This window comes from Rhagoletis zephyria, unplaced genomic scaffold (genome assembly GCF_001687245.7).
Source record: "Rhagoletis zephyria isolate East Lansing unplaced genomic scaffold, Rhagoletis_zephyria_1.1 Rzeph_scaffold_00911, whole genome shotgun sequence".
Lineage (NCBI taxonomy): Eukaryota > Metazoa > Arthropoda > Insecta > Diptera > Tephritidae > Rhagoletis > Rhagoletis zephyria.
This window is the reverse complement of record NW_016157995.1, coordinates 1-11707: the sequence shown is the minus strand read 5'-3', so window position 1 is coordinate 11707 and position 11707 is coordinate 1. Positions and strand designations below refer to the sequence as shown.

The window sequence follows — 11707 nt, the reverse complement described above, 5'->3', positions numbered from 1 at the left end:
GAATCCAGCAGCTTCCCCTCAAAATGAAATGTCACTTTGCTCTCTCAATTTCCCCTACTTTGCAAGTTTTTTGCGTACGCGAACGCAAAAACTTGTAAGTTTTGGTTAAACATGAACAATTAACAGCTACGCGAACGAACCTATTGTTATAATTGGATTTACAAAATCCTGATGATATTCAAAACAACTTAAAGCTTAAACAGACGGCAGCGTTGATAGGGATTTGATCTGGGACTTAATCCGGATCAAATGCAGTTAATTCCCGAGTTGATCCAGATCAATGCTGCCGTCTGTGTAAGCTCTTATGAACCTTAATCTAAATTTTATCAACCTTATGCTGGATTTCCACTAGGCATTAAATGGCAAAAATGACAAATGACGAAGTCGGGCATTGAAAAATCGTGTCATTACATTAAAACAATAGTCATTAAGTTCATTTCCACATGGCATTATTTTAAATGGCATTCATTTTTTGTCATTTTAATGCCTAGGGCAAATCCAGCATTAATCTAAAATTTTATCAAAATAGAAAATGTAAAACGTTTCATAAAAATTATGTGTATTTGAGCATGTAAAGAGGTACCCGGCGAAGGAATCCAGGCTTAAGCTTTTTCAAGAAAAAATAAAATGTACCGCATTTTTTCAAATTTGAAAATGTCCACCGTCTTTAATGAATCAAAACTACGGTTGAGGCTAACTTTGATGTTATCCATCCAATTCAATCGTTATTTGCTTCCAAAGGTACAGAATGCATATCGCGCCCTAACCGCCAAAATAACGTAAGCGACATTCTTTTCAAAATTTTTTTTTTTTGATGCAGAAATATTCCTCGATTATCTAGATACATTTCTGCATCAAAAAGAAAATTTTGAAATAAATGTCGCTTGCGTTATTTTGGCAGTTAGGTCTCGATATGTACATATGATGCCATAGCACTAACTTTTGCACCCTAGACGACGGCAAATGGGAGTGCAATGATGATACGATAAAAAATTAAGGTGTTTATTGCCATTAGAGTGCTATAATAAGGGCATTTGGCGAATTTTGATTTGCCCATAATTTTGTTTGTTTATAATTATATACATACATACATTACATATTATAATATATTTTAATGGATAGATGATAAATTTCAAACCCATTATCATGGGCCGGGCATAATTAAAATTTGTTTGCTACATTTAACACATGTAAAAAATGTTGGATTATTTAAAATATCGCTTTAAACTTTGTTGGAGGAGCAAAAAAGTTGTTTGCTTAAGAAATTTGGGGGTGATTTGCTTTTCTAATAAAAAAGTTTTGTTTAAAATGCAATTGTAACAAAAATAATGTTAACTGCCTAGTATTTTCTGAGTCCATTTTGATTAATAGCATCTTCACAAAGTTCAAAATAAAATTTTCGATCCTTGACTGAGGTACCTGCCCAACACATTTATTATTATAAATTCGTAGTATAAGCGAGCTATTCATTGCTATTCTAAGAGACGAACTATAAGTCCACCTTGTTCTTCATTTAAATATGTGTTGTATGGTATTTTTATACGAACGAACGCACAGCCAAACATCGATCACATTTCTCCTACCAATCCAAGGTACCTATTTAATTTTGTTGACATTTCTTAGCAATCGAAAGTAAATTTCATAAGTAAATCAATTTCTGTGGAGATGTCTATGTAATTATTTGCGAATAAGCGATGAAATGAATGAACCTTCTGTCAATAATTTTGAATTATACCATCAAATGTCGATATATAGAATCTTTCGATACTCCAAAGCAATCGACCCAACGACCGTCGGGTCCACATTACCGGATTGTGTTCGTCAGCAGCATTCTCCAAACAATATTTACGAGCAATAGAAAGGCGAGAAATGCAAGTGGGTTGACATGACCATTGCAATTGCAACTGCGACAATACATATGTTTCCACATTTACCGTATGTACCAAGGTGTCAAATACGCCTTGGTATGTACTTTCATAGATGTGTTCGATCAATTCACAGCTAATTAAAGATGATCAGTTCTATCCAACAACAATAGTTCCCTTAAGTACATACATCTATTTTAGGCTCGAAAATTTATCATGCAACAAATTTACTTCCAAAATAATGACAGCTTTAATACTGTGCAATGTATTTTTATTACCTTAAACTAGTACTTGTAGTAAAGGAACTAGGTAGGTTAAACACGTAAGCGTAAAGTTAACTTTTATGTACATATGTATTTGATATTTTTAATATTTTCAGAATACATCGGTGGAAGCTAGACTTCGGTAGACATTGATTGGGCACACTTTCACAGTGATTAAATCCATAACTAACGTGATATTAGTTTTGCAATATGCACATATTAATTTACATATATTAAGTACATGATTATATGAATAGATCTGTAATATGTGAATATGAAAATACGTATTTACAGTATACGCATGTATGTATATCATATATACGCCCAATTGTCGACTTTTACTCAAAAACAATTTGTTCATAATATGTGCATTACTTCACTAATGACTCATTAAATCTTGTTAATTCATTTTCTCTATTCTCAAACAAGCTAGTTGCTATTGCGATATGATGAAAACAGACATGACACCAATTAATTGAAAGTATTGTTAAATTTTACCTGCAGCAAGAGTCGAATGAAATCTGAACGTCTATAAACCGGTGAAAACAATATTTATATTTTTTAGTAGTTTTATGTAGAACAACTTTTTTGCTCCGAAAAAATTCAAGACGTTCCAAAGAAGTTTCGACCAAAATTTATGGAACGAACAAATTATCTGACTGCGGCTATAAGTAACCGAATACAATGTAACGAGTGAATTAAGTAATTTATTGACAAAAAGAATGCCAGATAGTCAAGAAATTTAAGACTTTTCAAGTATCAAGGAAAGTAGAAGTCTTTGGGGTGATTCACAATTCGCTTTTTATAAAACATGAATATTCAATCTGGGAATTATATTTTGGCAAAGGACGCAAATCTATAAGAAACGACAACACGCTGAAGTGTATCAAAACAAAATAAATAATGGAACGGGCATATATTTCTGTTGCAAACCTGGGTTGCCTTGTGCTCTTTTTTCTCAAAAAACTTTAGAAAACCGTAGTAGAAAGCGTATTAAATTTCTTAATAACTGTGTACTGCCTTAAGGAAATTTGACTCAAGAAAATTTCTTAGCCATTTCTTGTGCATCATTTTATATGGAGTTTTTGCTTTTCTTGAGAGCTGCATACAGGCCTTAAGGCAGTACACAGTTCTTAAGAAATTTAATACGCTTTCTACTACGGTTTTCTAAAGTTTTTTGAGAAAAAAGAGCACAAGGCAACCCAGGTTTGCAACAGAAATATATGCCCGTTCCATTATTTCTTGATGAAAGAGTGAGGCAACAGGCTGTGAAGTATCAAAAATGTCAAAATTCCTTGGGCACACACACGAAATAATTGGGGTGTTCACAGTTCGTTCCAAATAGTGTCTGAAAATGTAGACGTCTACATTTTAAGACGTTTTCTAACCGTAAAATCTGTGGTGTTGTTGTTTCCCATACAAAATTGGAAAACGACGCCGTCTACATTTTGTCACACTCAAAGGTATGTTTTTTACGCGTCTACATTTTGCAACCTCGCAGCAGGGTTGCATTATGGCAATACTAATCACATTTTTTTTATTTATTGGGCACGTTTTTTGTATTTGCATTTAATTTGAATGCAATTTCTGATGAAAAGAAACAAATCAAGGAAAAGAAATAACAAATATTAGGAATTGGTAATTAAGTTAAATAATTACAATTTTTCAGAAACAAAATCGAAAGACGATATATAAAAAATGCACGCAAAGAGGAAATGTCTGGCAACACCAGCAAAGTTTTGAGACGATTTTGCGACGACTGCTAGAAAGGGGTGCTCACAGTTTGATGCTAAAGATGTCTCAAAATGTAGACGAACACCCCAAATGTCAATTTTTTCTTGAACGTTTTCTTGAGAGCTGCATACAGGGCTTTACAACAAAGATGGCGTCGAGATTTCGGCAGCTAGAAAATAACTTTTTTCTTTATTCCCTTCCCTCGTGTTCTTGTGTCTTTCGTTCATGGATAAAGGAGGCGCGCAGGGAGGAAAACAATAAACTAAGGGAACTGCATTGGCGAAGCATCATGGGACTTCGTCAAGTCAAGAGGGTATGATGTTGTGTGACAACATCAAGGCGCACGCCGCAAATCGGGGGAGAGGCTCGGCCAAACACTAACATATGTGTAAGCGCCAATCTATTATTATTATTATGTAAAAATATACAGGCTACATATAAACCTCCCCAAGGAGAGGCTAAGAGTTATAACAGGCATTTTTACGTGTCATTGCAGGCTTAGAGGCCACTTGTTGTGGTCAAGCAACTTATGTCGTTTCTGCGACTCCGACAAAGAGACAAAGTGAAGAGCACATACACTCTCTGTCCCCGGGATCGATTCTAAAATTCATAGAGTATCTGAGGCTGGATTCAGTGTTTTTATAAGCCAAGGGCATAATAGACCAACTGGTCACAGTGCTTACCCTACTTATATATCTATCTTAGTGATGCACACGGGAGTCTCCGGGAGCTACTCGCTGTGCACTAACGCAAAAAGATTTTTTACCAAAGAATTTTGCTAATGATTGGCACAGGCCCTTTTTTTTAGTTTGTAGCGGTCAAATTGTTCGTTACGTTTTGGGGCAATAATTTGCAAAATTTAAAAAACAAGTACTTCATACTTAAATACCGAGCACGGAATTCACCGAGTTCCAAACTCGTGTTACGACCAGGGTAGCCCACTCATTTCTGAGAATTCCCCGAGTTCGATAACGAAATTAACCGATTTTTCCCGAAATTTCGTAAAATTCCCCACCAGTAGATATCTCTTTATATACAAAACAACACAAAAATTTAATGTATTTTGATATACTGCCGGTCTTTCTGTTTATTTTATTTTTAAATGTATTTCACCTATGTATTCATCAACCAAACCAAACTTTTATAAAGTTAGTTAACAAATAAAGAATGAAAAATGTTAATATAATAGGTAAAAGTGCACTTTAGCGGAACCAGGCTACTAACTCCTTTTTGCGTAGGCGGTATCCGGCCGCGATTAGGGATTACAACCCCCACTACGTAGAATTCTCTTTTCTGTGTTGCCAAAGAAGAGGGGCTGAACACTTTTTGCAGAGAACAACATCCTGCGTAAGCGGCCTTTGGCCGCGCTTAGGCATTGTAACCCTCACTACGTAGAATTCTCCTTCCTGTATTGCTAAAAAAAAGAGGCGAAACACCTTTTGCAGATAACATCTTTCATTTACTCCATTTATTTGCATCAAATTCATCAAAACATTGTGCGAAAAGTGCAAAGTGCAAATGTTTTTTGCAAATAACTCTTTAATGAATTAAAAATGTTAATTTCCGGTCTCGGCTTATTATTATTGGCGTTAAGACGCGTCGATTGATACCACACTCGAATTTTCCGTCCATTTTGACCTGGTTCCGCTAAAGTGCACTACTACCATATAATATTAACATGCATACAGTGGTCGAACAAATTTTAGTTTTAGTTTTTAGTTTTTTTTTTTGTTAATTAATTTTAGTTATTTTTTATAAAAATGCATGCTTTGTGCAATATTTGAAAAATTACAACAAACCTTCCTAAAAATTTCGAGCTTTTTAATTGAATAACCCCATAGTTTCATAGCTTGCATCACCCTGTTATGTTTTTCAAATTCAACACAAGGCTTTGCAATAAAAAAATAAAAGAAAAAAATTATTTAGTGTTGCCGGTTAGTTTATAGTGGTCAAATTGTGCGTTACGTTTTGGGGCAAAAATTTCCAAAATCTTAAAAACAAGTACTTCATGCTTAAATACCTTAAAAAATACCGAGCACGGGATTCACAGGGTTCCAAACTCTTGTTACGACCAGGGTAATCCACTCATTTCCAACCACAAAAATTTAATGTATTTTGATATACTGCCGGTCTTTCTGTTTATTTTATTTTTAAATGTATTTCTTCTAAGTATTCATCAACCAAACCAAAATTTTATAAAGTTAGTTAACAAATAAAGAATGAAAAATGTTAATATAATATTAATATGCATACAGTGGTCAAACAAATTTAGTCGCAACAACTGTATTTTTTTTTTGTTGGTTGGTTTTAGTTATTTTTTTTATAAAAATGCATGCAATATTGAAAAAATGCAAAAAACTTTCCTAAAAATTTCGACCTCTTTAATTGAATAGCCTCATCGTTTCATAGCTTGCATCACCCTGTTGTGTTTTTCAAATTCAACACAAGGCTTTGCAATAAAAATATAAAAGAAAAAATTATTTGGTGTTGCCGGTTTGAGTAAAGCGTTCACAAAAATGAAGTTGGTTAGGTAAATATAATTACGAATATATTAGTGTTTCTGATTTTTTTTGTACATAAACAGAAGTTAAAATATTATCTGCAAGTTCAATATGAAACCAGAATTGCATATACTGCCTGTAACGCACCAAAGCGTGTTGTGAATTTAGCAAGCGGCGGGAACGTTTTCGGAAGTTGTCGCACAACGACATTTAAGCATGCTCCAAACGTTTAACTCATAGAAAAAATAAATAGAAATTTACATATATCGTAAATAGCTTGAATGATTCTTGGCAATAACAAATATTAATAAAAATTAATTTTCGCGGTTTGTTTTTTACCCAACAAATTCGAATAATATCCCTAATCTCTTTTCAGATTTCTCATGAAACTAAGTCACGAAACGGTGACCATCGAATTGAAGAATGGTACCCAAATCCACGGCACAATCACAGGAGTTGATGTTGCAATGAATACACATTTGAAGTCTGTCAAAATGACAATCAAAAATAGGGACCCAGTACAATTGGAATCTCTCAGTATTCGCGGTAACAATATACGGTATTTTATACTTCCTGATAGTTTACCCCTCGAAACACTGCTCATCGACGATACACCGAAATCTAAAACGAAGAAGAAAGATAGTAGTCGCGCAGGTAATCGTGGCAGAGGACGCGGTACGCGTGGTCGCGGTGGTCCACGCGGACGTGGGCGTGGAAGAGCTTCTGGTAGACGATAAGTTTTTATAATACTATGCTGGATTAAAATAAAATAGAAAAATGAAATAAGGAAACTGGATCTTTGTTAATCGCACAGTATAACATAGTGACCTGGTCTACGAAAAGGGAGCTTAAGTGCGAAAACTAGTTTTCTGTGAAAAAGCTGTTAAAAGTAAGCAACTCGTTTCGTTTACTCGTTTTTACTCTTCTTTCTCTACATTTTTAGTACACTTCTAAGCAAATTAGGATTTTCTGCTTTTCCCCACGTGAAAAAGCATCTCATCTTCCATCCGAATCAACCAAAAAGTGAAAATTGATTTTTTGACACCTAAGCCCCCTTTCCGTAGACCAGGTCACATATTTCGTTTAGAGAAGATTGGAATTGGAATTTTTAATAACGAAAGTCTAATACCATGCGTAAAATATCCTGTACATAGTAAATACGCATAAAATAATGAATATTAAGATCGTAATTACAGCCATTTGGTGCGATTTATCTTTATGCATTGCTTTAACGTTTTCCTTGTGTTTAATAATTTCTGCTTTCAGTGCCAAAATCTCTTCTTCGATTACATCACGTAACGTAGGATCTATGTCAGGACCATCGAGTGCATCTTCTAGCCCACGAATTCTATTTCCCAAATATAATATCTTGTGCTCTACACCATCTACCTAAAACCGAATACAAAAAGGAATAACGAATGTTTAAAAATATGCAATTGTAAATATTTAAGTAAAATACGTACTTGTTCTTTTAAACTACAAGTCCCAGGGTAATGTAAAGGTCGGTGGCGGAATTCCATATTAATTCAATTATACTGTTTCCTTTCCCTTCACAACTTTGCGCTTTGTTAGAAAAAATACTAGTACTGGAATAGTTTGTAAAATTAGTTTATTTTTTATTTCTTGCCAAATGATAAATATTCATAAAGACTTAAATGAGTTTCAGCTCTAGTTTTGTTTTGACATGCACGTTTCTCCACGTCCGTGCTTCTCTTTTCTTAAGTTATAAAATTGGTAATAAACAGTACGCAGCCAGTAACAACTTTCTCGTGTATGTACAACCATACATACATTATGCTTCAATAGGGAAACTAATTTAAACTAGAAATTTTCCTTAGAAATGTTAATTTTTTATTTAACTTTAATTTACATGATTTTTTTTTAATAATTTAAATTAAATACATGTTCATTTAATGTATTTATGATACTGTGGTTCCTTCAGTTGCGAAGACTTTGACTAGATATACTATACAATTAATTTCAGGGCCTTTGAATATACATATTTGGATATTGGCAGCTTTTGCGTTGTTTCATTCGAAAAATCGGATGTCTTAGTGCCGCTTTCTGTTCATATAGACCTTAGCCGTGGCATATAAAATTCGTGAGCAAATATAAATATTACCTAAAGCGCATCCCAGCAGTGCGCCTACTACATTTGGTATTGGATACGCTTGCCAATCGCGGTCCCAGTCTAAAGGCGCAACTACAGAGCCAGCCCAAGCACCCAAGATTCCTCCTAAGGCATTGTATTTGAACAACCCGAGAGCAGTCTCCTCACTTTTTGTTACAGTATCGGGCTTTTCACAGAAACACACCTGTAATGCACCTCCTGCTCCTAGTAGAAATACAGTTGGAGATGCTGTTTGTAAGGTGAGCAAAAGCGCTAGTACAAAGGTTTGTTCATAGTTTTGCAGTACAGGTGCTCCTAATATAATACATACAAATGCATACAATAACGTGCATATAAATTGTAAAAGCAATCCCCCACAAATTTCACGTATTGTTAAGTAGGAAGCCCTTTTTTGTCGCTGTTGTTGTGTAAGCGCATTATCATCCGCACGACTGTAATATCGTGCAAGTACCACCTTGAGAAGCTCCCCGGTAAATACGATAGGTACAATCAGAGAATTCCAAAGGTTGCCGACATTTGCCCAATTGCGATGAAACTGCATATAAGTCATACAGACGAGCACCGTTGCCAAGCTTATAGACAAATGGAATAGCTGGTGTTTAGTTTTTTGCTGATCGAATTTCATAGCGATTTTACTAGAAAACAAAATTATTATTTTAATAAGTTTGTTCCACACGCTATCCGGGCTATTTCGGTAAGTAGAGCGTAAAAATAAGTTATAAATAAGTGTCAAAAATGTGTCAACCCTCCTTAGCGTTGCCGAATTGACGATTTCGTCGTCATTTTGACGTCTTTTTTAGCTCATCGACGATTTTCTACCTTTACCGGCCGTCTTCACGTGTTGGAAAATCTCGCTTGCGTGACGACGCATGCGAGAAACAGCACGTGTTTTCTGCAGCAGCCTTACTGCCATCCCTAAATTGGCGCGTCAAGCGCCAAGCAACTGTCAAAAATCCTCATGCCCATACAATTTGTATGAAGCATCCCACAATAACGCGGCGCTTACGCCGAGCAAATGGAATTTTCATTTTTGACAGGGCGTTACGTGTTGAAGTTGGATGCAGAAGACGGAAAGAAAGAGAAAGGACAAACAAGTGAAAGAGGAAACGAGAATAAAAACGAGAGGACCTGAGAAAACGTCAAAAATTACGACGCGTTGATTTGGGGATAGCGCGCGCTGACACTCGTTGACAGTGGATAACGTAACGCTTAGCGCTCCAATTTAGGGACGGCAGTTAGGGGCTAACTATCATATGAATAAGCAGCCGTAACTGACTGTCAGAAAATGAACGAAAAGTCTGTCAAATGCATAAGCAACGTAGTGTAGACTTTTAGGGGCTGAGATTTCCTATAATGGACCATTTCCTATATCACCCAAAGTATTACGAATTTTTTAATGAAATTCGCGGGGGTGTTGAGGAGGTGCTCATTGACCGATATCATCAACATTTTGTGTACAAATGCTAATAGTTTTTAAGTTATTCGTTGTTAAAATTTCCCGACTGCTTCACAATTATTTTTTTATAAACACTGCACTAATCACTTTTCTTTTTATTAATACACCATCTTTTCTTCATAAACAAATGGATGCACACCTTTTTCACTAAATATTTAGCCATTAATGCTTATAAAAGTGTTCTTAAAATATTTTTCTATTCTCAAAGAATAGTAAACACACAATTGTTCATCGATGGCCGCCATGAATGAGGTGCCATATCGTTGAAAATGTTAATAGTTCTTTTTAGCCAAAAATACTTTGTGATGCATTACGGGATTGAAGGCTAAAAGGAAAATATTAATTTTACGGTCTTATTTATGCACATATATTTAAGAGTTTCTTTTAAATCGGTGATATATATATTAATATTATTGTAAAAATATATATCTTGAAAATTTTTAATAAAAAATCGCGCGATTTTTTATTACAAATTTTCGCCTGCGGCGATTTTTTTCTAAAAACTCCAATACTTCCATATATCTTGAAAAATTTTAATAAAAAATCGCGCGATTTTTTATTACAAATTTTCGCCTGCGGCGATTTTTTTCTAAAAACTCCAATACTTCCATATATCTTGAAAAATTTTAATAAAAAATCGCGCGATTTTTGATTACAAATTTTCGCCTGCGGCGCTTTTTTCTAAAAAATCCAATACTTCCATATATCTTGAAAATTTTCACCTGCGGCCCTTTTTTTTATCAATTCTTCCATATATAGTGAAAATATCCAATAAAAAAGCTATATCATATATGTACATGTCCACTTTATTATTTACGTTTTCGTTGATTCCCTTTTCAGTACTTTTTTTTACACATTTTTTGTGATGTGTGGCAGCACCGCAATTTCAGTTCACTCGATTGTGAGGTTATATTGCACTTTTTTTTACAACTTTAACAACGAATTACTTAAAAACTATAAGCCTCCGGAGGGGGGGGTTTTCAGATTTAGAATCACAAAAAGCCGCTCTAAACCCCCTCATTTTTTTTTTTAAGCCTGGTCCATTATTGGAAAATTTTCCCCTTTTAGGTGGCTATATTTTACTTACATGAGTTCAGTGTTGCCACATTTATTTAGATATAACAATAGCCACTATCAAGCAGTTTGTTGGAGATCACACAATTATAGTAACCTAGAAACGCCGAAGAACTGTTCGCCTTGCGAAACTTTCAGGATAACCTGGTGTTTCTGTAAAAGAAACGCTTACGGCCCACTTCCCAATGTGGAACCAGAACTTCTTTTGACCTATGTTGCATGTAGGACTGAATCGAAAAAGTTACCAAGTTGAAAAATAAGTTACCAAATATGATAAATAAATAAAAAATTACCACTTTCGGTAAAAAAAATAGCAATGCGGCAACACTGCATGTGTTACATATGTACATACATACGTACGAGCATGATTCAATAATACAAGGTTGGTTAAATATTGACATTTGTGTCAATCGACTGCCTTGTAAGGTTGCATTTGAGAAGGAAAGAGAAGCGGGTAACAATTTTATCTCCTTTTGTGGAAAGGTAGTGAGAAAAGTAAGTAGTCTGGCAGTGCTGAAATGCATTTTTGTATACAAATTGAATTAAATATNTACCAAGTATGATAAATAAATAAAAAATTACCAATTTCGGTAAAAAAATATCAATGCGGCAACACTGCATGTGTTACATATGGACATACATACGTACGAGGACAAACAGCTGATTCCGTACGAAAGGTGCGA

General features: G+C 34.8%; 2 protein-coding genes across 2 annotated transcripts; one reads left to right on the top strand and one right to left on the bottom strand.

Moving 5' to 3' along the window:
• The first annotated feature begins 6321 nt into the window (after positions 1 to 6321).
• SmD1 (small ribonucleoprotein particle protein SmD1) lies at positions 6322 to 7170 on the top strand. Its single transcript, XM_017614837.1, has 2 exons — positions 6322 to 6392; positions 6740 to 7170. Exons 1-2 carry the CDS (start codon positions 6379 to 6381, stop codon positions 7098 to 7100), a joined length of 375 nt encoding a protein of 124 aa, XP_017470326.1. The 5' UTR covers positions 6322 to 6378; the 3' UTR covers positions 7101 to 7170.
• Positions 7171 to 8202: 1032 nt separating this feature from the next.
• Positions 8203 to 9268, bottom strand: PIG-F (phosphatidylinositol glycan anchor biosynthesis class F). The gene is made up of 2 exons (XM_017614838.1): positions 8486 to 9268; positions 8203 to 8427 (listed from the first exon to the last, which is right to left on the bottom strand). The coding sequence occupies exons 1-2, from the start codon at positions 9117 to 9119 to the stop codon at positions 8330 to 8332; spliced, it is 732 nt and encodes a 243-aa protein (XP_017470327.1). The 5' UTR covers positions 9120 to 9268; the 3' UTR covers positions 8203 to 8329.
• Between the last annotated feature and the right edge of the window lie 2439 nt (positions 9269 to 11707).

Bases quoted from the DNA above. Each gene is read 5' to 3' on its own strand.
- PIG-F (XM_017614838.1), bottom strand. From the start codon at position 9,119: ATGAAATTCGATCAGCAAAAAACTAAACACCAGCTATTCCATTTGTCT. The intron at 8,428-8,485 runs GTAATATTTATA...CTATATGAACAG, and splicing joins ACTGCTGGGATGCGCTTTAG to AAAGCGGCACTAAGACATCC.